Genomic DNA, 22,485 nt, shown 5'->3' with positions numbered 1-22,485 from the left:
TGCTTATTAAGTGGTCGCAGGGGCATTTCAGCACTGCATTCATCCACTGAACGTGTTAACGTAAAGCTGCAGCACTGTACCTAAATTCCCTTAACAAATTCTCATCGCCTTTGATCCTCCCTATCCCAGAGCCCAGCATCATCACGAAACTAAACCATATACTTGTAAATAGCACTTGTAAGTTTTCATGCTAACCCCTTTGCTTGCGCTTGGATGACGACTCACAAATTGAACTGACCTGCATACAAGGTGTTGTTGGAGTGAAACTCCCAGTTCACCAAGTTGAGCGTCACAATCCCCTGAAAGAGGAAAATGCAATGAAGTCTCTGGAATTCCGCATCCGCAAATTGCACGTCAACACCGACGCCGACAAGAGACTCCAAAAGAAGCAGCCCTCGCGTGTCTATGTCAATGAGGAAGCCCTTATTGAACTCACCGGCACCAGAGATGGCGGCAGGGCCGTCTGTGTCGAGAAGGTCTCGGCATCACCCGATGAGCCACCCGTCCGCCGCGAAGCCACGCTGTGGAAGGCCCCTGAGAAGCTGGACAAGAGCGTCACCCAGATGTATGACGCCTTCCGCGATGCATGCGGCTATAAGCTAGGCGAGCACGTCCGCATCACATCGTTAGGCGGACCACTACCTGACGCCGACGAACTCGTCTTGGAGCAAATACCGGGTCAGGACGGAACCACTCCTGACTCCATTGCTCCAGAGGACATCCCAGGATGGGAGTGGTTCCTGGCAGGTCGCCTGTCCCAGATCGAGCATGTGCATGGCGGCCTGGTTTTTAAGAATCTCTTTGCCAACGGGCCTGAGAGATCGTTCTTGGTAGTGTCGGTGAATGGGAGAGTTACGGGAAATGCCCGGTATTTGCACGGGAAGACGGCTGTCAGGCTTGCAACGAGCGCTCCCGTCAACAGAGATGACTCGGTCTGCACGCGGAAGCTTGAAGTGACTGGCATACGGGAACTGGACACGCAAATTCAGGAACTCAACCAGTTCCTTAGCTTCTTCACCGCCGATATCCCCTTCAGGAAGAAGCCGGACTACTCGGCCATTGTAATTCACGGCGGTCACGGCACGGGAAAGACAATGCTCCTAAACAGCATCGCCAACACTGGCTGGGGAACAGTCTTCCGTATCCAGTTCAAAGATAAGCTCTCGGAAATTCAGGAGACCCTACAGAGGGCTAGGCTCCAGCAACCAAGCATCGTGCTCATTGACCAGTTTGAGCGACTCATTGACAAGGAGCGCAGCAATCGCGCTGCTGTCGTTCTCGCATTCTGCGAGGCACTAGACGCCCTCGCTGCAGAGACGAAGGCAAAGGGGGAAGTGCCCAGAGTGGTTATCGTCGCCGCGTGCCTCGACTACAGCACTGATGTGCCCGAGGACCTCAAGGAGCCCGGTCGGCTGACTAGTGAGGTCTATCTACCCCTCCCTGACGTGGAAGGCCGGAGGGAGATTCTCGCGTCCCTAGACCTCTGCGTTGCCCCTGAGCACGAGCAGGACCTTCTCCGTCACCTGAGCGAGCGCACCCACGCCTACAACGGCAAGGACCTTGAACGCTTAGTATCCCGGGCGCGTCAAATAGGATGTATCCGCATTCGCGACGCTAGCGCAGAAACTCCCGACCAGCCGTCCATCATGACACCGCCTTCCACAGACGACGACCAACAGGAAGAGAGGATTGCAGAACCTCTAAGCACTGGAGCGTACTATCAGCCAAGCGATTACCATGAAGCCCTACGCCTCGTCCGACCGTCAGCAATGCACGACATCAACCTGAAGCCGCCGCCAATCAAATGGGATGACATAGGCGGCCAAGAGAATGTCAAGCTCCTGCTCCGCCGCGCCGTGCGACTCTCGGTCGAGCCCCCTGAGGTTCTCTCGGAATACTTTGACCGCCCACCGAAGGGGTTCCTATTATACGGCCCTCCGGGGTGCTCCAAGACAATGGCAGCGCAGGCGATGGCCACCGAATCAGGGCTCAACTTCTTCGCCGTCAAAGGCGCCGAGCTGCTGAACATGTACGTGGGCGAGTCGGAGCGGGCCGTGCGGCGGCTCTTTCAGCGTGCGCGCGAGGTGAGCCCGAGCATGATCTTCTTTGACGAGATCGACAGCATCGCCGGCCAGCGGAGCGGTTTCAGCCACAACAACAGCCACAGGTCGGGCGGTGGTGGAGGAGGCACCAGCAGCGGCGTCAACGTGCTGACGACGCTGCTCAACGAGATGGACGGCTTTGAGGCGCTGCACGGCGTCGTCGTCCTCGCTGCCACCAACCGCCCGCAGGCCGTCGACCCGGCGCTGCTCCGTCCTGGCCGCTTCGACGAGCTCATTTATGTCAGCCCGCCCGACGAGAGCGCCCGCCGCGCCATCTTCGCCAAGGTCGCCGCCCGCCGCCGCATGCACGCCGACGTCGACATTGACCGCCTAGCGAAGGAGACGGACGGCTACTCCGGGGCCGAGATCAAGGGCATTTGCGCCGTCGCCGGCATGGCCGCCTACGAGCGCGACCGGGCGGGGCAGGTCGCGGACGAGGACAAGGGTATAAGGATGCAGGACTTGGAGAATGCGATCCGGAACCAGAAGAGGCAGATTACGAGGGAGATGCTGGAAGGGTTTGAGGAGTGGGAGAGGCAGTTTAAGAAGTACTAGCGGGGGAACGAAGGGGCAAAGGGGGAAACGGAATGGAAAAATGACTGGAAATGAAATCGTTCGAATTATAGACCAAGGAGCGATCCCGATCTACCCATCGATATATCAAGCTGCACTACCATTGGCACTAGAAGAGGCAAAACACGGAACATAGCTGATATCGTTTATTCAACGGGGTCTTGCAACTCTGCCTTGCCCTCGCCAAAAATGCCTCTGACGTGTCAACCACACGTTTTCCCAAGACTTACGTACATTTCGCAGCACTCACAAACTCAAATAAGGCTTGGAAGAATAATACCAAACACATCGCTACCCTTATTCCCCATCTTAGGAATGGCCAACCAACCGTCCAACGTATAGTCCTGTGAGCCGCGCCACGCGATCAGTTGATCCCTCCCTAGGTCTTCCGGATTTCAGGAGGCAAGGAAAAAAAGTGGAGAGGGTAGCCGCTCAAAACCTGGAGTTGTCTGCAACCCAGTATTAAATAGGCCGGCCGTCCTTTTCAAATCATACTAGCAAATCAGGGAGGGGAACCAAACATCCAGAGTCCAAGGACAACGAGCACCGACCGAAACAGGCAATCGCGACAAAATGACAGGTCGAACCGGGGATTCAATAAGAAGTTGTTTGAAATTCAGGGTTTCGTTATGAGGAGAACAAGCCGCCTTAGCCCATGCCCCATATACACGAACGAGTAGGTAGTAACTGAAGTAGCCCATTACCCCTCCCCCCCGATTCCCCCGTAGAGCAAAACCGCCCAGCCAACCCGCCCAAGGATCACCCAACCCCAACCCACCCGGCCGAACCCAACCCGACCAAAGAAGAAAAGCAAGTATATGAGTACCGGTATCAGACAGCTAAGCCCCGATTGACCCTGACCCACTGTAGAGAAAATAAAAACAACGCCATCTCTTTCCCTCTCTCTCCTCCCTGTGTGTGTCTCTTGTCTCTCTTTTTCCTCTCTTAAAGAGGAAGATCAGTGCAGGGGGTAAACTTGGGCTGGGTACGTTCACATTATCTGAACATGTATATGTCTGGTCCCTGCAAAGACGAGAAGTCCAACATGGAGATGAGCTTAGACATAGATGAACCCAGACAAGACAGCCACAGCCTTCCCATGGCTTACTTTACTGCTCCCCTCCTCCACCTCCTCCACCCCCGCCTCCACCATCAGCTTGCGTCTGCGCCTGCGTCTGCGCCTTGGCTTGTGTTGTCTGCCCCTGCGTCTGGCCACCCAGCTGGCTGCCCTTTCCGCCGGTCGTGGCAGCAGTCTTGACCGAAGGCGCGATGCTAATGGCAATCTTTTTCGGGTGTCCGTGTCGCTGACCTTGTCCGAGCGCGGTATTATTAGTACCGTTCGGACTTGCCGTCCTGCTGCTACGGCCCCCGCCCCTTGCGCGAGTCTCGTCCGCAGTATAGCCGGCCAGCTTCAACTTCCTAGGACTGCTGCCGGTATTGGCATTACTGCTGCTGGTCGACTTATTGCTCCCAACACTGCCCACACTGCCCGAGCTGTTCCTACGCTTGTGCTGTGTTAGCTTGTTGAGCGCGTCGTCGTCCTCGTCTTCCTCCCTGCGTCGCTTCTCGGCTAGCCGTTCGGGTGGTGTAACGGTAGCGGCGGCGGCGGCGGCTGCGGCCGCTGCCGCCGCCGCGGAGGTGATTGTGGTTGGAGTTGAGGGAGCTTTGTTCTCCTTAGCGGAATCGGATTCGCTATCACCGTTACTTAACCGCGAAGCGGTGTCTGCAGGTGTCATGACCGTGTCCGCTTCCACGAGGCCATTGCTTGCCTCTTCATCTAGTTCTTCGTCATCATCCGAGTTGTACTCAACAAGTGGTTTAGACGCCGCACTGCCGCCGTTGGTTGCCAGGCTGTGATTCAAAACGCCCATTCCGCGATTAGCCGTAGCAATATTCTCGTCCTCATCGTCGTCAGAGGTGTTCAAGTACTCCTCCTGAGCCTGGTCGATCGCAAGTTGTTCGCCCCTCAACCCAACCGCGTTGCCATGCATCGGTCTCCTGCCGAGCTCGTCCTCACTCTCAAAGTAAGGGTCCACAGAGGCGGTGAAGCCTTGCGTTTGGTCGTAACGGTTGAGTATCTCGTTGAAGGTGTCCATATACGAGAGGGCCATGATCTTCTCGCGGTAGTTCTCCACCATATGCTTGATCAGCTCCTTGACATTTTCCTTATTTATGAGCATGAAAAGCTCAAGGCAGGCGGAGCAAAGAAGATTATCCCGCGGCATGGTACGCAGTAATACGTCGAGAATGGGGCCGAGAACCTTCTGGTCGGCCATGTGCTTGTAGTAAAACTCGTCTTGCAGGACTACGAGTTGGCGGAAAAAGCGGATTGCGACTGCCATACATGCAAGTTAGTATCTTGGATTGTGTACGAGCAGAAACAGTCATGATCTACGTACCGAGCTGTAGATGCTTCTCCTTGCAGGCCAACAACTGGACAAAACGCTGCGCTAGGTTGTTCGTCAAGACAAAGAATTTGCTGCGATGCTGATGCTGGCGGATATAGAAGCAGAGAATGTCGTTCAGATAACTGAATATGCCATCTTCTAGAGGGCTGAACTTCATTTCGGTGCGTTTCTCAAGATCGAGAAGGGGCTTGAAGAGTCTCCTGGCCGAATGCTCGTAGAAATGCGTTAGAAACAAGTCTTGCTGCGGTTCAATCCCCTGCTGAGCCCTCAGCCTGGCCTGGCCAACCATGAACTCTCGCGCTTCCTGCGGCGGGGCCCCAGGTGGTGTCGGGTCGAGAAGGACTTTGAGGGCGTCTGATATCTGAGATTTGATGCCCAAGTCAACCTCGACAAGGAGAAGATCAATCAGAGTGTCGGTGAGCGGCAATGAGTGCCGCTGGATTTGCTCGTAAATTGTCAACCGAACTAGGGATGGATCGTGGTCGATCATGGATACCAAAATGTCGGTTGCGCCAACCCGAACAGAGACATCGAGATGCCGCAGGCCAAAATTGATGACAGGGAGAAGGCCCTGGCTGAGGAAGTGTGTGTATAAAGCCTGGCGAGCTGGTGGCTGAAGGTTCTTTGCGATGGCACAGCATTGCTGAATGAAGAGGACGGCCTCCTTCTTCCGCAACGGCTGCTCGTTCGGGTCATGAAAGATGGCAAAAAGGTCCTTCAGGAAACCCGGCGTGTTATGCAGGTGTTGCACAATATCCACCTGGTTGAAGAAGATGAGCGAATTGAGGACAGAGAATGTGGGGTCATCAAGGATGCGCGCCAGCACCACGTCTTTGAGATATTGCAATCGGTACGTCTGGTGAATCTTGCGGCGGACCTGATCATCCTGGATCCGGACAACCTCCTTGTACCGCCCCTGGTTTTTCAGCCATTGCCGATGGTTTGCCTTGTGACTCGGAAAATCCGGGTCATATTCCAGCGCCCCGACAACCCCGTAGACGCACTCATCGGACACAGCATGTTCAATTATGGCGGTGTCGTTGAGCAAGAGGATCGTCTTCATTATGTTGCATAGCCGATGAAGATCTTGCAGGCTCTCGAGGTCTTCGGCAATGTCTACTAGCGGGATCAACTTGCTGATGTAGTCTTCGTTCATGATTGTCTTGGCCAGGGCATCGCGGCCGGCGGGCGATTGGGACAGGTTTCGGATGGTCATTTCTAGTTCATGCAAAGTCCGTATGTCGGCCGGCGGTAGCTGGATGGAGGCGGGCATATCAATGGCCAAGTCATCAGATAGTCCGTCGTCCGGAGCGCCCATGACGCTTTGGTAGGTTTGCTGGACGCCATCGATGAATTTCCTATGCGAAGTCAGTGGGTTAGCGAATCAAGCATGCATTGGCCCGTCAATAGGTTTAGGCAATACCAGATCAATGCGCAGCCCTCAGCCTCCTGAAAGCTTAGAGCCATATCCACGCCATTATCGGTCCACACGATGAGGGTATCTAGAAAGACATTAGAAACGGGCAGGAGTATGGCGGAGACGGCAGGAACGCGCCTTGCTGTTTCTGGAAGCCATCGTCCTTGACAATCTTGGTCTCGAGGAGAAGGCGCTCTGGTTGGTCTTCGGACTCGACAAACACGCGGGGCTCTTTCGGTTGGCCTTCCTCGACCTGATAATCGGAGGTTCACCTCGGTTAGCAATCAATGCTTGTTCGACGATCACGGGGTTTCGGTACAAGTGGATGACGAGAGGACAAGGTTTGGATGGAGGCGTGCGGCGAGCGTGGAGAAACATACGGCGACAAAGCTTGCAAAGCAGAAGCCGGTACCGCGGTCGAACCAGTCATTGTGGCGAAGCTCGTACACCTTGACGCGTCTCTTATCGGTCGTCTGATGAGGCACCGGTTGTGCCATCATCAACGGTTCGGGCGCCGCCTCCGGCACGGCGTGGCTGTCGGTGAGCAGGCGAGGTGCGACGTCTAGGTGATGAGGCGAAAGCGACAGGTCGGGCTCGGCCGGGCTGAGAACAGCAAGAGCAGCCACTGTCTCGGAAGGATGCGCACTTCCCTGAGGAAGCGCGTTCTAAGAGGCGGGCTGGATTTGGTAATTGGTTGCGGGGTCGGCTGCCCGTTCGTAGGGGTAAGCCTTGTCGCAGTGTGACGTCGAGGTAAAAGGTACGAACGAAGATCCGATATTATCGCTGTTCAGGAAGCCATAAGGTTTCGACGAGACGGTTTCAGGCGACAGCAACCGCCAGCCACTGGGCGTTTTAACCGCCAAAGCACTTGACAGGGAATAAAACTCGTCGGTGGTATTAAAGGCGGCTATCATGTGGAGATGTCGCGCCAACAAGTCAAGCCCGCGATGGCGGATGGCAGTTTTCGGACGATATGGGATGGCGATGAATTCTTGGGCCGATGCTGCAGGCGCAAGGTTGCGATGGAATGGAGTGGGCGGAGGTGCGTGATCGCTTGGCTCGGGCGGGTCCCAAATTAGCTTAGTGGCAAAGCCCCCCCCCATATGCAAACAGGCTTTTAAGCGCGCCTTGGCATATAACGTTAAGCGCCGATGCCGATCTGATGTCACATCATCTTCATTCCTTGTTAGCCGTCCTGAACAACGCGGAGTATCGCATAATCGCCTAATCTCTTGAGTGAGGGACACTTCTACTATAGAATATAGAGGTTGCCACAGACCTAACGCAGTATTTCCACTATTAGACCGTGCAGCAGAAGTAGTAGTGGGTCACTATCATCGACTAAGCCAATCTGGCTAGCTGTAATGTGATATCGCGTACGGAGGTAATCATTGATTACATTGCTGGGGCTGATTTGGGGTTATATCGTATCAATGTAAAATATTCCGTACAGTACATATACAGGATAAGGCTTGTTCATTTGTTAGTGCGGAACTTGCCCCGCTTTTTCTAACCAACCACAGCACAGAGATTCGGGGGCCTTTGGCCAGCCAAAACGCGCGCATCCGGCCCACTGACCCATTTTTTGGTCTTAACTACCTAACCTTCGACTTTTCCACCCTAGCTTCAAACCTGGCTTCACTTTTCCTCTTTCTTCAACCTCTTTAGCCGACTATTCCTTATATGTTTACAACGTTGCAAAGCACTCGGATCAGCCCGCATCGACAGGGCTTCAAAACAGCTATCGCCAGGGCTTCTGAATCAATGAATTCTCGCAATTGATTTTGGTTGGCTTTGGCATGCTTGTTCAGATCCATCCTAAGTACCACGCTAACGAACGAACAAGGGTTGGACTGTACCTAGCTGCAGAAAGATACGACGTATCTCAAATTCTCAATTAACAGTTTTCAGCGAGTTTAGGTACCTAATGTTAAAGCCGACAAGCGCTCGCCTTCATCTACCATGCATGCTCCTGCACCCATCTCTGTGTACGCCTGTCATGCTACCAGCTGCGTCGCTCCAAGTTACCGTTTTTGGGCATTCACGGTTATCCACCCGAATAACGGCAGAAGCAGGCGTCAGCCTAGGGTCTTCTTACTTAGTACCTTACCTGTCAGAGGTCAAGACCTTCTCTCTTCTTTACAGGATTCTTCCAGCAAAGTGTCCGGGTGTGCGGTCCTCGGGCCCCTGACCGCCTCGTGGATCAATTCGAGGATTTCGAGCATCCACGTGCGCTCGCCCTTTCGTCCACGGATTGTCCGTGGGGCTCTGCGCAACGAGATTGTAGACGGCGACAATGGCGCTCCATACGCCACGGTCTTCGAACCCCGCCGAGGGGAGACTTCTTGGTCTTGTACTTCCGCCGCCGATGTTGGTGCGGTTGGCACGGCCCGAAGAGAGCGGTCAGCTGGGACGGCTCGATTCGCGGCAGCTCGTCGATGACCACGGGAGGCAAGGAAAAGTTTGGCACCCTGGGGCGTTGACCGGGCTCTGCGGCCCTGTCGAAACCAATCATCCACGACGAGCTTGTCCGTGGCCAAGTCGACCATGAGGTTGCCTAAGTTCATGTCACACCTGTAGGATGCCGTACTTGAGGCTGAGGTCGTCGAGGGTCTGGAAGAGATGCTTGGCCCATTTAAGCTTGAAGGTCCGGCTCGTCCTGGTAGTTGCAAGGGTACCGCCAGGGATGATGGCGTCGCCGTCCTCGTAGTGCTTGAAGACCAGCCGCTCAGAAGGCGACGACACGGGGGCGACAAGATCGACGAATGGGGCCAGGGGGCCACCTCGACCAACTCGTCGCGCGAAACTGTCTCAATGGGGACAGGCAGATGGTACTCGTCCGGTGTGCCGTAGTGGGTGCTCAGCGTGACACCTTTCGGGGGGCCTTCCGACGTGGACAGGACCTTGCCATTGGCAGTCATGACTAGTATGGCCGTCCGGTTGGTCGTCATGCCGCTGTCGATTGTGGCCATCAGCGCCTTGTAGACAGGCGCCTACCGTAGCGGGAAAATGTAGGGTGTGGCATTCAATGTTGTCTGTGGCAATGGCGGGCATTCGATGCCAAGTCAACATTCAATGCCAGCCCCCACCAATACAGCTGACAACTGCCATCACGACTTGCAACTTCCTCCCGTCGTGATTGATATCCTCAAGGAAAGAAGAGGTTCCCAACTTGAATTAACGAGCGAATGGCCAAGTGGTCAGTCAAGTGACAAATTCGCTTGTTGATTCTGTATCTTCTTGGTACCTTCTTCTGTTCGATCCGTAGTTCGGTCAATCTTCTAGGCATTCAATTGTAAAGTGTGCAATTGAGTGCCCGGCTCTTTTGCTTCATTTTTGCCCTGCCTTACGCTCCCTGGAGGATCCGGCTGTAAGAGCTGCAATTGCACTGTTGCAGTGGTCGTAGTGGTTGTGGTTGCGCGTACGGGGGTCACGTGACGTTAGTGGCTGGTGGGTCTGCTTCGACCAGTCAGATCAATTGCCCTGGCCGATCCGACCAATCAGGGCCCAGTATGGGCGTGGCATTCAATGTTGCAGTGGCATTGAATGTTGCAGTGGCATGCAACACTTTTGGGACATTCAATGCCCCCCCCTATAGACTCCCGCTGTGGTATGTTTCAATCTGATCGGGATTTTAGGCTGCGACTAGACAGTGACTCCCTTCAACTAGGACACAGGTGGCACTAATGATGGTTTGATAACATCGTGGTACTTATAATGTATAAGGAGGCTGTCACTTACTTTGTAGACGCTGCTCCCATGAGCCTCGCTGAGCAGCTGGACCTGAGCCCCATCCATCGGAAGCAGCACTCGGAGATTGAACGGGCGACTCATACAAGTTGATTTGCAACTTCTTGTTTGTTCAGCCGTATTTCCATCGCCCCTCAGACTTGCCCCATCCGCGGCGTCATTTCCATGGCCCGGAGCTGAGCCTAGAGTCCCCCGGAGAAAGATGCCACGGCCCATGGTACTAGGAGTACAATATGCCTGCGATCTACTCTGTTCTGAGATGCTTGAGTCCGAGTTGACGTTGCTCGCTAGACGCACTCTAGCATCACTTGGGACGTCAAATGAGCGGCAGGACATTGTAGGCAGGCACTTGAAACGTGCCTACTAGTAGTACCTCGAATCCGGACAAGACTGCCGAATCAGCCAAGATGTGAGCAGCGAACCGGAACCTCGGGGTCAACTAGGACCTTCGAGCGCCGATGCTAGGTAGGTATATGATCATGATGTGAGCCCACTGGAGAAGAGTCCGGTTGAGAGCGAGGGATAGTGTGCGTCATGCTCCAGTAATAAGTATAGCCTGGACTAGCCTCGTTGACCCATCAGACGAGGTCATTCCAGTTCTAGTTGGGCGAGCTACCGGTATCTTCCATGGAGCAGCCAAAGTTTGGTTGTGTCCTTATCGCTTGTCAGATGCGCCAATGCTACCTGGTATTTACATGGGTACAATACGCCCTTACATATCCACATGGACCACATCCGGGCTTGATATGCCGGCATACGTACATAAACAAGTTGAAGGATTGGGCGACTCCGTCCTTGGGACCGCCTTGATACCGCGCCGCTGGGTCCACGTGTATGAGGTGCGACTAGCCGAAACTGTGGCTCTTTGGTTCGCGCGGGAATTAATGGGAGTACAATACGGAGTACGTACCTATGTATGCATTGTATAATATGTACATACAGAACATACGATACAGTCCCCGCCTAGAGGTCTGCTGCTAGAAGGCTGAGACGAAACGTGCTCTGGCGGCCCTTGCTCGCTAGTCCCTGATCATGTCAGGTTACATACAGCGACCTGCGATCGGACATTGCGTAACAATCTGGAAGGCTGGCAGATATCTATCTACCTTTCTCTTCTCTCTTGCAGATAGGTATCGGATAGGATTCGACAAGGACCCACATAGGTAGTTCCCATCTTTTGATGAAGTGGAATGTGATGGGTAGGGTACTACACGCGTACTGCCCGAGCCGCATCGTCGTCAGGACACCCGTAAAGAATCGTCTGCGGTCTACGGATACTACTGGTAGTTATATGGGGTTTAAGCATTTCCCTGTTCCCGACATCTTCGAGAGGTGAGACGAGGGACTGGCCCATAGGTATCACAAATCACAATGGGCATTAAGCTAGAAGCCTAGAACAGCTCACCAAAGAATGTACAGATACTGACACCAGTAAACAGCATCCTTACCTTAGTCAGGTGCCATCAGTGTTTCTTTTCGATTATTCTAAAGACTTATTTACTTTGTAGCTAGCGTCGAAGATCTAATTGAATCTATGCTGCGTCAGGTCCGGTTATCGCCCCGCCATGCGGACAGGATCCATGTCACAAGCAAAAACTATTGAAATCAAAATGAAACTCCAGCAGGTCATTACAACCATGTATCTACAGATGACCAAAGGCGGCAATATGAACCATATCAATTGGACGTCCAGTTCCGTGCACTTTGCGCCGTAACTCAGCATGGGGGTGAACAAAGGCGGCTGAGCTGAGAGAAATATTGGTGTGCCTCGCCTTGGCTGTGGCCAGCATGTCTTGACAACATACGCCACATTGCGGGTGACGACCAGCGGGCTTTGCAGATGGCTTCGGCTTATCCCGAAGATCGGCCCAAGTCTCACTTTCCGTGCTTCGTGGCGGCAAACTCTGGATAGTGGATACATGCACTAACGTTAACGCAATGGAGTGACACTTGTTGAATTGAGAAAGGCTTCTCCTCTCCCCTGCCAAGCGGTGCGGCTGGACGGGCTCAACGTTACCTGCTTGAACTAATGAACTTTTTCTGTCTGGTGTGCGTCCGCCAAGGATGCGCCATCTTGTATGAAGAAATATACCTACCTAGCTTTATGGGCAGGAACCGATCTGTGTCTGCAGCGCTCTTCCCCAAGCGACTCGAAAACTGATGTGTCGACTGTCTGGGTACCTAACAAGCGCATCGTTTTCTGTCTGCGGCTGATAGAGACGTCCCAGATTGCCGGCGAAGATCATGCCAAGATCCTTGTCCGCCGTGAGCCGCGCTGTCGGGCGCAAAACTGTTATCGTCTCAAGAAGTGATGTACCAAGTACACAAATACGAGGTCCCACTTTTCCACTGGTGATTTCTGCGTGCGTGGCTCCAAGCAAACCAATTGAATGGACGAATGGTAAGGACCGGGCAGGCATGCAGGTCTGTCAACGTTCCTTCGGGTTCTTGAACAAGACAGAAACTCCGTCATGGATCGAAATCTCAGCATCAGCGAGAGTTCTCGGCCGTGCTTTTCCTAATCCACCTTGGTTGGCCTTGTTTGCAACTAGGCGATTGGAAATCTTTCAGGACTACTTGTCCTGCTAGGTTATGTAACATTACATACTGGCGATGTGTATGCCAGATGGTATGGTAAGTTACAGTGTTGGTTTATAGCAGAGTACGAAGGTACCTCGGTACGGTACCCACAGAGGTACCGAGATCGAAGGCGTCCTTATTGCTTCCATTTTGGTAGCCCCGCTTGCAGCCCAGGATCCCTGTTGCAGCTGCCCTGGCTGGACCGTTCCACCAAGCGCGCCAGGTGTGTGCGCTATCTGAAGTGAATGCCCCCGCGTGGCTGACGGGAATGCTTGCCGTTGCCCTCAACAGCTGGGTGAGAGAGCTGAGTAGCTGCATTAGCTTAAAAATCTGTGGATGCCCCTTCCTCCCTTACTCTCTGTTACTATAATGTGCGGTAGCCCTCTTTCTTCGTAGGGCAGAGAGGCGAGTTGCCCTTGCCCAACTATCTTTTCTCGGCTTTCCAGACGAAGCATCACCAAGGTATTTCAGTTCTGATATTTTATATCTTGCCCATCATCGCCGGGACGCCTCGAGGTTCTCCGTCTTTCAAGATTCGGTTCCGTCCTTCCCTCCCAGCAGGCCGGTATTCAGCTAGGGTCCCCGCCTTAAAGACGCATTATATAAATTACCCGGCCTCCAGGCACTCATCTCACTCGCTACCTTCTGCCACTTATGTGCCCCAGAACGACTTAATATACATCCATACCAAATTTGCACCCGCGATCCGGTCCACCTGTCGTCGAGTCGGGTATTTCACGGTTTTCTGGCAGCCGGGACTCAAAAGTGTATGACGCTTAGGAGAGCCGCGCTCCAACCCCGCTGCTTGCCGAGTCGCAATTCATCCACAGCCTCAACGGATTCCAACCAGACTCTTCCCCATTCCCCGCCTCAGGGTTTGAAGGTCGTCGCACCGCCATGTCGGTATTCTCGAAAATCAAGAAGGGCCGCCAGGCAGCCAAAGAGCACCGTGCAGAGCAGGCCGAGAGGGAAAGGAAGGAGGCCGCGAAGGCGCCGTACAAGCACATACCGAAGCATGCTGCCATAGATGCTCTGTCGGGCGGCCCAGCGGGCTGGAGGGAGAACGACCGACAGAAGATAGTCGAACAGAACCGGAGACGGAGCGCCATGACGGCTAGCGGAGTAGGTATGAGCGGCATGATGACGCCGGTTCATGCCGGCATGCCTCGTGTCTCCAGCTCTCTCTCTCACGTCTCATACCCGTCTGCATATGCGACCCCCATCGTCCAGCTCCCACGAAATTACAGCTATAGCAGCATGCCGTCTGGTTGGACTAACCAAGCGGGGGAAATGAGCTACACCTCGATGGACATGGCGTCGAGCATGTCACCGAAAGGCAAGGAAGTTGAGAGGGTCGTTATCGATTCCTCCCGCACTAGTCGGTCTTCGAGTAAAGTGTCCACAAACCGAGTTTCGCTTCCACTTGCGAACGGGGATGGTACCGTCTCCCCTGTCAGCAGCTCTGGTAACTCGACCAGCTCACAGGATGACTTGGAGATGAAGCCCGCTCGAGTCAACAACTCGGCTAGCGCTTCACGACCTAACAGGCCGATGAGCAATTTCGAGACCATCCATCGGCTGCACCCGGGACATTCGCGCAGAGTGTCCGACCCGAACCGTTCCGGAGCACACTCACGAACATCGTCAGTCCCGCTCACCAGTTCCATCGCTCCCGGGATCCCTCCTGTTCCCACGCTTCCGCCGATGCAGTTTGGCACAGCCATTACAACCCCGGGAGCATCCTTGTCCGGCGGATCGGCCTCAAGTTCGGTCACTATGGTGCCTGTCGCATCCAGCACATCTCTTGCGGCTAAGGTGGCGCCAACAGTTACACTCCTAGCTGCGGTGAAAGCGGAAGAACAAGACACGGTTCAAGAGGTCAGCATCACGCCAGAACCCTCGAGCGAGGAAGAGCTTGCACACTCGACACCTCCGACCACTCCGCCGACAGCCTCATCCTCGCCTTCGAAGTCGGACTCTTCTGGCAAGGAGAGGCGGAAAATCTCGAAGAAGACCCGGTTCTCGGAGCTGGAGACAATCAAGTCGAACGTATCCGAGGTCATTGAGATTAGCACCCCGACCGAGCTGGCGAGAGAGAACGACGAGAAGAGGCGGCCAGCTTCGGTGGTAACTGCGCTCCCGACGAATTTCGACGAAGGGAGTCTTCCCGCGCCTACACACATGGCTTTGCCTCCTCCCAAGCCGGGCAAGCTCTCCAAGAACCCAGGCTCTGGGGCGAAACTGGCCAAGAAGAATCGCTGGTCACTAAGGAGCAGTAAGAGCGCAGTGGCAGCCGGCTGAAGAAATACCATCCTGTCTCCTTCTGAGACCTGGCGCGAGCTTTGCGGATCTGGCACCACTATATAACACACCTATCGGCACTCCATCTACTTTGTTGTTTCTTTCATTTTTGGGCTATTATGAGGACATTTACGCAGGAGGCCATCTATCTCGTGCTGCCACTTTGTCCGGTCTAGTATTTGTTCGGCGTTGCACATGTTTGGGACTTTGAAGCGTTTGGATATTTATGTGTCGTTTTTGTCAATGATGTTAGGATCCAAAACTTTCCAGCAAGGGATTGTGGGTTTGTTGAGGTGTTGTAAGGGGGGGGGGGTGGAATCAGGGGCCTCCTTGTACAGAGAAGGACAGCTCGAGGATGGTTGAAACAAGACCGTCTTGAACAGAGCAACACTTTTTGAAGATTATGGGCGCATCCTTTGCCTGGTATCCTGCAAGATGATGAAACCAGAGTCCAAGGACAGGACGGGCAAGCTGGTTGCTAGCAGTTCATTTATTTATATCAACCCAAGATATGTAACCATTTGCCTATTTAGCATCTAAGGTACTGTACTACCTTACCTAGGAGAAACAATTAAGCTACTGTACCTAAGTAGCGGTTTTGATGTCGATGTCCAAGGACAGATCCGGAATTCCAGTGCAGCAAATCTTACCAGCCATGGTAAAGTTAGTGCCTAACCCTAGCCTTCGTCATCTGGACATCTTACGCTTGTTCCTCGTCCCCACCGTTCCGGCAGCCGATTTCAGGTACAGTCCCTGGGATGAATCACCTCGTGGAGTGGCGCCCGGCTTGTCTTTCTCACCGCCACACTGCGTGCTTGCCTAGGAGCTGCATGCATAGCGTGATGATTGATACTAGCCTCTCTAGCTTGATTACAGAGCCCAGAAAAGCTGGGTTTAGGACGAAAAGGGGCCAATGGATAAGGGGAATGCGTGCTGACATGCATCTTGTTGGACGTGTTGACTGTGATGCTCTGTGGAGCATCGTGTTCGCAATCTCTCAACCATGCCATCATTCCAAGTTATAGCCCCCGTCTCTTATCGCACTAGTGTATGTTAGTGTAGTTTTGTTCCGGAATTGCGGCTCCGTTGGCTTCGAGTCCGCTAAAACGACGGTGGTTCTGTGATAAAACGACTAAGGTTTTGAGGGATGTGGCCAATGACATGTGGTCTTGGCACCAACTTCCTCCGCCAAGTCATGGACTCGCCCGACATCAAAATCCAACATCCAGGTACCCATTTGTACTTGACGAAAACACAGATTTCTTCAGCCTCTACAAGCGCGAAACCAGGCATAGCTATTCAAGCTAACTATACTCACTTGTAACTCTCGAAAAACGGGGTAGAGCTTGCTCGAATGACAGTGATATTCGCTCTTCCAGTGCGGGCAAGGCTTCCACTCGACCACAGTCGTTTTATCACGGGATTACCGTCGTTTTAGCGGACTCGGTTTGCTTCAGCCCTTTTGGAACATTGAAGCACGGGTTTCGGTCTTGGATCTCGTTGGTGCGTTTCAGGGCTGCTCCAGGAACCGAGCTGGATGGAGTCTTGATGGTGCTGTCCGGATAGACTGGACGAACTTGAAGCGTTCTCTGCATCTCCATGTTGTAGATTGCCGCTCATCGAACTGTCTGACCATAAATACCAAAAGGTAATCTCCAAGGCTAATGATTATCGTACTTTACACTAGGCACCTGCCCCCTTTAGGACTTGCGCCTCTTTTCCTCTCCTGCATTCTTATCTAAGATGCGTCGATGATACGGATACCTTGGTCCCTCTGCCTGAGCTTTAGATACCAAATCTACAAGTGCCACCTCGAGCTTGAAGAGCTTAGGTACTGACCTAAGGTACCTAGCTTACTGTGTAAGACAACCTTAGGGTTACCTTGTTTGTCACCATTCCACCTTCAAGGAGATAGGGAGGTGGCTACCATGACAGCATCAGCTGAAAACTTTTCCGTTTTGCTTGACATTGCATGTTACTACATACCTACCGTGCAGCTCTTGCGTCGGTGCGTCTGCAGCAACTATCCCCATGCTGCAGCCGTTGCCTTCCAGGTCGGGGAGGGCTTTGCGAGTGCCTAACCGTTTTTGACTGTCCTGCTCCGACGGAGCGTTGCGCTGGATCTGATCGTATGAATGGCCCAATGATCTAGGTAGAATGTCATGTATGAATGCTTTCAGGTCCAACAGGTTGGTTCACTGTAGTCCAGGTGGTGCAAAGGGCGGCTGCATATATATTATGGATGAAGCGTGAACCAACGGCGGGGCGGGTGTTCACAGTATCCGTACATACATGCCTGGGTCTTCAAAGCCTCAGCAAAGAGACGATATGACAGGCACCACTAGTTCATCTCGGCAACCATTCTGTGTCACAGAAGGGGAACACCATTCAGCCTTCGTTTGAATGGCACCCAGGGTTCAACTCTCAGGCTTGTCAGCGGCGAGGCATTCGTAAGGGTTGCATCAAATTATCTCATATTGAACCCTTAGTGTAGGAACCGAATGCTGCAAGGACTCAGCTGACGTTTTTACCAAGCTAGCATTACCAGCCGACCGAGTAGTGAACCGACCGCCCCGAGAACCGAAATATCGAGCTCTCCCGGGTCTTTGGAGGAAGTGGTCAGGGATTATTCATACTGCGTGCTTACGGAGACTCACCGTCCATTAGGTAACCTAGACGCAAAAAAGATCCATGCAGCACCGAGGACCAGGATAGCTTGGGTAATCGAGGCGTTCTGTAATCCGCATTCGAAAGGGAAGGTGCTGCAATTCATACAATACATAGACTGCGTATTGTACAACGTCGGTAGAGACGAAAACATCCACATAGTTGCTAAGGCTTGAGGGATTTACGATATATGATGACAAGACCCCTGATCACTGGATGCTAGCGGACGGTTTGTCCGCGTGGATGACGGAGATTGTGTGATGTCCCTCGATCGGGCCGCTCCGTTGTAACACGAGTGCACAACCATACTCAAGACCTCACGTATCCTTCGGGGTGGTCGGGTGAATACCTGAGGGTAGCAGGAAACCCATCACACCAGCAGGGTCAGAGAAGGTTGTTCAATTTTCGTAACTTCCGGGCAGTTAGGGTAGGTAAAGCACCTAGGTACCTGTAAAGCTGTAAGCTTCGAAGGGCCCCTAGGGAGCTTGGGCCTTCTGTACCTAGTTCGATGATTCGATCGCAAATCGCCAACGTGCCAACGTTAAGCCTTGTGGGTCCAGGCACCTCGGATAGGACGATCGACAGGCCCCCCGGCTTGCTATGATTCGCCAGCCTTGTTGCCCCCCAACCCGACAACTTCGTGACAGGTGTGCAAGTTAACAGCCTCGTCGATTGACAACCTGACACCCTTTGTTTCTTTCTTCTCTCTTGCGCGGATTGGCGCAGTCTACAATGGCGATTATCGAGGGCTCATTCGAGGCGTTGAGGCAGCTGGTCTGGATCTCGTATGAAACTGCTCGAGAGAGGCCCTTCCATCTTTTCCTTTCTGCCGTCCTCCCGCTTGCTGGACTGGGGATCTTATGTGTATGCCCACTTTCCCCGGTCTCCCGTTAGCATCCTCCCCAATATCAAAGTGCCTAACGAAGACACGCCCCAGATATACATCTTCCTCCACCTTATCGCCCATACGCCCCGACTCCCGTTTCCGTCTGAAAAGACTTACCTCACCACCAACCCAGATGGCACCGTCAGTGCCCCGCGGCCGCTTCCCTGTTGGTATGACCGCTGGCGCGCCGAAGGTCGCCGAAACCAGGAATACCCCACCATCCCCGCTGGCTTTCCCGTCCCCGACCAGGCCATCATCGAGCCGGCCGAGGTAGAAGTGAGCGTCGTGATCCCGGCATACAACGAGGGGGCCCGCATCTCCGCTGCTCTTGAGGAGATGGTTGAGTATCTAGACCAGCAATTTGGTAGACCGGACGCCAGCAGTGGACCATCCCCGCCGGCACAGCAACAAAAGCTTGCACAGCAGAAGAAGGGGAGGAAGGGCAAGGGCACGACGCCGCACCGCCTCGTCTTCAAGCCCGACAGCCCAGGAAGCGGAAACACGCCGCACCCGTCAAAGTCGCAGGGGCAGGATGGTGCTGGCCCGTCAGGCTACGAAATCCTCGTCGTCAACGACGGCAGCCAGGACCGCACAGTCGAGGTTGCCCTTGAATTCTCGCGCAAGCACGGCTTGCACGACATCCTCCGGGTGATAACGCTTGAGAAGAACCGTGGCAAGGGCGGGGCCGTGACGCACGGCCTGCGGCATGTACGGGGCAAGTACGCCGTGTTTGCCGACGCCGACGGGGCCAGCCGGTTCAGCGACCTCGGCCGGCTAATAGAAGGGTGCGAGGACGTCGTGGACGGGTCCAATAGGGGGGTGGCCATCGGGAGCAGGGCACATTTGGTAGCCAGCGAGGCCGTTGTCAAGGTATGCTCTCTATGTAAATCTCCAAAGAAGAAGGAAAAAAACCAGCTTCCCTTTTCTACCCCCCATTACGATTCCTCTCAGCCTACTAACACAGTTCACACCCAACAATCACAGCGCTCCGCAATCCGCAACTTTCTCATGCGGTCCTTCCACTTCGTGCTCATGATCCTCACGCCGCCCGCGACGTCACGGATCCGCGACACGCAGTGCGGCTTCAAACTCTTTTCGCGCGCCGCCCTGCCCCACATTGTGCCCTACATGCACTCGGAAGGGTGGATCTTTGACATTGAGATGCTCATGCTGGCTGAGTCGGCGCCCGCCACCCCCGTCCTGGCCAGCGACGGGTCCGTCATCGGCACCAGCTACGGCATCAAGGTGGCCGAGGTGCCCGTCGGCTGGCACGAGGTTCCCGGCAGCAAGATGAGCCTGGTCCAGGACAGCATCCGGATGGCCATCGGGCTGGCTGTGCTCCGGGCGAGTTGGATGATGGGGGTGTACCGGCGGCGGTTAACCTGAGTCAGCATGGCATGCCATAGGCTGAGTTTATGTACATTGGATTTGCTTCATTGTAAGACATAGCTTCTGCGTATTCCTAGTTGCTTGGGAAACCCATACGTATCTCGCTACGGATACCCCCATCCCTCTTCTTAGTTCATGTATGGACTGTTTAACCGCGTATATAAACTCAGAAATTCTCGCAACCAGACCTGGACTCCTAATCATGACCAACGTTCCATTACCATTATATCTATCCATCATTAACAGATAGTACTAGCGGCGATAATAAATCGTATCTAACTACATACAGTGAAAGCTCAAACACACCCCTTTTGCAATCCGCTCAGTTCTATTCACATTAGTTCGGTCCAGAAGACTGGCAAAAACACCACGCACGCCTTCCACAGGATCAACACAGCCTGCACCAACGCCAAGGGCAGCTTCAAAATGCCCAGCACCGATCCGCCACACACTTCCACAATGTTCATCCAAATGGCCACAAACGCCACGGTAAAAAAGTGCGACGCCAGCACCAGCGGGCGGTGCATGATCCCACCCATGAGCGCGACGGGCTCATCCGTCTTGCCCATCTGGAAATACCTAAAGCAGCCCCGCTGGAGGGCGCGGAGCTGCCAGTCGTCGGCGGCGAAGAGGTCATACAGGGCCTGGGCGAGCACGTTGATGATGCTAGTGAGGCTCTTGCGGCGCCAGTGGAACGCGGCCATGGCGCGGCGCACGGCGGCGTGGTCCGCCAGGTCAGGCACGTAGGTCGGGTGCAGCAGCGACGCCAGCAGCACCGCGTCGTTGAAGGCCACCGTCATGCCGCCGCCCGTCAGGGGGTGCCGCATGTTGTGCGCGTCGCCCAGCACCACCACGCCCGCGTGCGTCGTCTGCTTGGTCGGCGGCAGCCAGCTGTTCGGCATGCTCCGTGGGATCTTCCCGTCCGAGAGCGCCGTCCGCACCGATGGCTGCACCTGCGAGGGTAGGGAAGGGAGGACGACCTTTTCGATGTAGCCGCGCACCCCGCCGTTGGCCGGAGTCGCGTCGGGGTGCTTCTCTGGGACGTCGATTAGGGCGCGTGTTTCGTGCGTGCCGATTTGGTACAGGAGGCAGAGGGACGAGGGGCCGATGACAACATGGCCGTAGTTGGCGGGCGGGAAGGGGCAGTCAATGAGTTCGAGGGCGTAGAATTTGCTGCGGACGAGGGGCGCTTTGTTGAGCAGGGACTTGCGGAAAATGGATGCATAGCCATCGGCGATGATGGTCAGTTGGCCGAAGAAGCAATCGGGTTCTTTCTTGCCCGTCTCGGGATTCTTGGTCCGGGTTTCTACTCCCAAGACAGCGTCACTGTGCTCGCCTTTGATCGTCGCCGTCGCTTCGGTCTCGAACATGGAGATGTTTGGGTGCGCTCTGCAGGCCTCTCGCAGCTTCATTATGAAGCGGCCGTGGTGAAAACTCCTGCCTTCCGGCCGAGCAGCTTTCTTCAGTCCATTTGCATCCCCATTGGCGTGCCCATTCGCTGTTGTCCGATTCCCAACAACCACCTTTCCTTCAGGGCTGACCACTGGGTAAGGAATCGCGACATCGTCTCCCCTGTATACTACATGATAGCCATGACATGGCACCGCGTCGATGCCTTCGAGACAGCCCTCTAACCCCAGCTTCTTCAACGCCTCAACACCACCCGGCTGCAGTAGCTCTCCAACTATACGGTCCGGCTCGTGCATCCATCGCTCAAGCAGGATAACGCTGCGCCCCTGATTCGCGAGTGCAAAGGCAATGGCACACCCAAAGACACCAGCGCCGACCACGACTACCTCGGCCTCATGGTGCTGCTCTCGCCGTTCACGAATGCGGTCGGCCTGGGATATGGCCGCTGCCGCCATGACGCAGTCGGCTGCCGCTGAGTAACTCTGTACCGCAAGCCTATATAGTCGAAAGGCAGGTAGAATCTTTGGTTGCGAACGCGGGTGCTACCGAGCGATTGGATGAATGGATGTCTTGAGATTGACTTGACTACTTCACTCCTTTGAACAAGGGGGGCTGAGAAGGAATGGGTACAGTACAAAGTCGACGCCTAAGACGAGGGAAGAGAAATATTATGACGGAGAAAGATGGAACGCTGCAGGCCGTATGTAGATGAAGCAGTCTGGGTATCACACACCCTTTCAGCACACCAACGGCTGTCGTTGGTTGCTGAGTTCTAAAGGGAAGGAAGGCCAGTTGATGAAATTATCGAAGTCCGATTTCTGAAGCAAATCGTCCCATGCGGAAGGCACCATTGTGGTTGTCAGTCCCTGGCTAGCCAATCAGGCCAATCGGGTATGCGCGTAGGGACCCACTGATCATGCTTTTGCCCCTGACCACAAAAATTCACATGTCAGTCGATTGCGCAGGCATTCCGGACAAGGCCTGATCGCCAAGACCAGAGCT

General features: G+C 54.3%; 8 protein-coding genes across 8 annotated transcripts; 3 read left to right on the top strand and 5 right to left on the bottom strand.

The window, feature by feature from the left end:
* The first annotated feature begins 98 nt into the window (after nt 1–98).
* On the top strand, nt 99–2,702 carry N656DRAFT_732590 (AAA-domain-containing protein). The gene is made up of 2 exons (XM_064812670.1): nt 99–177; nt 250–2,702. Exon 2 carries the CDS (start codon nt 318–320, stop codon nt 2,655–2,657), a length of 2,340 nt encoding a protein of 779 aa, XP_064669861.1. The 5' UTR covers nt 99–177; nt 250–317; the 3' UTR covers nt 2,658–2,702.
* Nucleotides 2,703–3,784: 1,082 nt separating this feature from the next.
* N656DRAFT_709947 (DUF625-domain-containing protein) lies at nt 3,785–6,550 on the bottom strand (the record flags this gene model as incomplete). Its single annotated transcript, XM_064811629.1, has 3 exons — nt 3,785–5,010; nt 5,075–6,441; nt 6,507–6,550. 3 exons carry the CDS (start codon nt 6,548–6,550, stop codon nt 3,785–3,787), a joined length of 2,637 nt encoding a protein of 878 aa, XP_064669860.1.
* Nucleotides 6,551–6,585: 35 nt separating this feature from the next.
* On the bottom strand, nt 6,586–7,082 carry N656DRAFT_806782 (uncharacterized protein; the record flags this gene model as incomplete). The annotated part of the gene is made up of 2 exons (XM_064818347.1): nt 6,881–7,082; nt 6,586–6,753 (listed from the first exon to the last, which is right to left on the bottom strand). Exons 1-2 carry the CDS (start codon nt 6,998–7,000, stop codon nt 6,586–6,588), a joined length of 288 nt encoding a protein of 95 aa, XP_064669859.1. The 5' UTR covers nt 7,001–7,082.
* Nucleotides 7,083–11,694: 4,612 nt separating this feature from the next.
* On the bottom strand, nt 11,695–12,433 carry N656DRAFT_118703 (uncharacterized protein). Its single transcript, XM_064808546.1, has 2 exons — nt 12,268–12,433; nt 11,695–12,154 (listed from the first exon to the last, which is right to left on the bottom strand). Exons 1-2 carry the CDS (start codon nt 12,321–12,323, stop codon nt 11,803–11,805), a joined length of 408 nt encoding a protein of 135 aa, XP_064669858.1. The 5' UTR covers nt 12,324–12,433; the 3' UTR covers nt 11,695–11,802.
* Nucleotides 12,262–12,780, bottom strand: N656DRAFT_118694 (uncharacterized protein). The gene has a single exon (XM_064808545.1). It carries the CDS (start codon nt 12,668–12,670, stop codon nt 12,353–12,355), a length of 318 nt encoding a protein of 105 aa, XP_064669857.1. The 5' UTR covers nt 12,671–12,780; the 3' UTR covers nt 12,262–12,352.
* A 947-nt stretch (nt 12,781–13,727) lies between these two features.
* N656DRAFT_710177 (uncharacterized protein) lies at nt 13,728–15,131 on the top strand (the record flags this gene model as incomplete). The annotated part of the gene is made up of 1 exon (XM_064811647.1): nt 13,728–15,131. One exon carries the CDS (start codon nt 13,728–13,730, stop codon nt 15,129–15,131), a length of 1,404 nt encoding a protein of 467 aa, XP_064669856.1.
* Nucleotides 15,132–18,530: 3,399 nt separating this feature from the next.
* Nucleotides 18,531–20,070, top strand: N656DRAFT_768916 (glycosyltransferase family 2 protein; the record flags this gene model as incomplete). Its single annotated transcript, XM_064813661.1, has 3 exons — nt 18,531–18,662; nt 18,736–19,554; nt 19,669–20,070. The coding sequence occupies 3 exons, from the start codon at nt 18,531–18,533 to the stop codon at nt 20,068–20,070; spliced, it is 1,353 nt and encodes a 450-aa protein (XP_064669855.1).
* Nucleotides 20,071–20,135: 65 nt separating this feature from the next.
* On the bottom strand, nt 20,136–22,285 carry N656DRAFT_779812 (squalene epoxidase). Its single transcript, XM_064815255.1, has one exon. It carries the CDS (start codon nt 21,936–21,938, stop codon nt 20,406–20,408), a length of 1,533 nt encoding a protein of 510 aa, XP_064669854.1. The 5' UTR covers nt 21,939–22,285; the 3' UTR covers nt 20,136–20,405.
* Between the last annotated feature and the right edge of the window lie 200 nt (nt 22,286–22,485).

The sequence above is a fragment of the Canariomyces notabilis genome (assembly GCF_033297395.1).
Source record: "Canariomyces notabilis strain CBS 508.74 unplaced genomic scaffold N656scaffold_12, whole genome shotgun sequence".
NCBI lineage: Eukaryota > Fungi > Ascomycota > Sordariomycetes > Sordariales > Chaetomiaceae > Canariomyces > Canariomyces notabilis.
This window is presented reverse-complemented; position numbering and strand designations above follow the sequence as displayed.

Excerpts from the sequence above, each read along its gene's own strand:
- N656DRAFT_779812 (XM_064815255.1), bottom strand. The coding sequence starts at position 21,938 with ATGGCGGCAGCGGCCATATCCCAGGCCGACCGCATTCGTGAACGGCGA.
- N656DRAFT_118694 (XM_064808545.1), bottom strand. The coding sequence starts at position 12,670 with ATGCCTGCCCGGTCCTTACCATTCGTCCATTCAATTGGTTTGCTTGGA.
- N656DRAFT_118703 (XM_064808546.1), bottom strand. The coding sequence starts at position 12,323 with ATGGCGCATCCTTGGCGGACGCACACCAGACAGAAAAAGTTCATTAGT. Across the intron at positions 12,155-12,267 it reads AAGTTCATTAGTTCAAGCAG|AGTTTGCCGCCACGAAGCAC; the intron begins GTAACGTTGAGC and ends TCCACTATCCAG.
- N656DRAFT_732590 (XM_064812670.1), top strand. The coding sequence starts at position 318 with ATGAAGTCTCTGGAATTCCGCATCCGCAAATTGCACGTCAACACCGAC.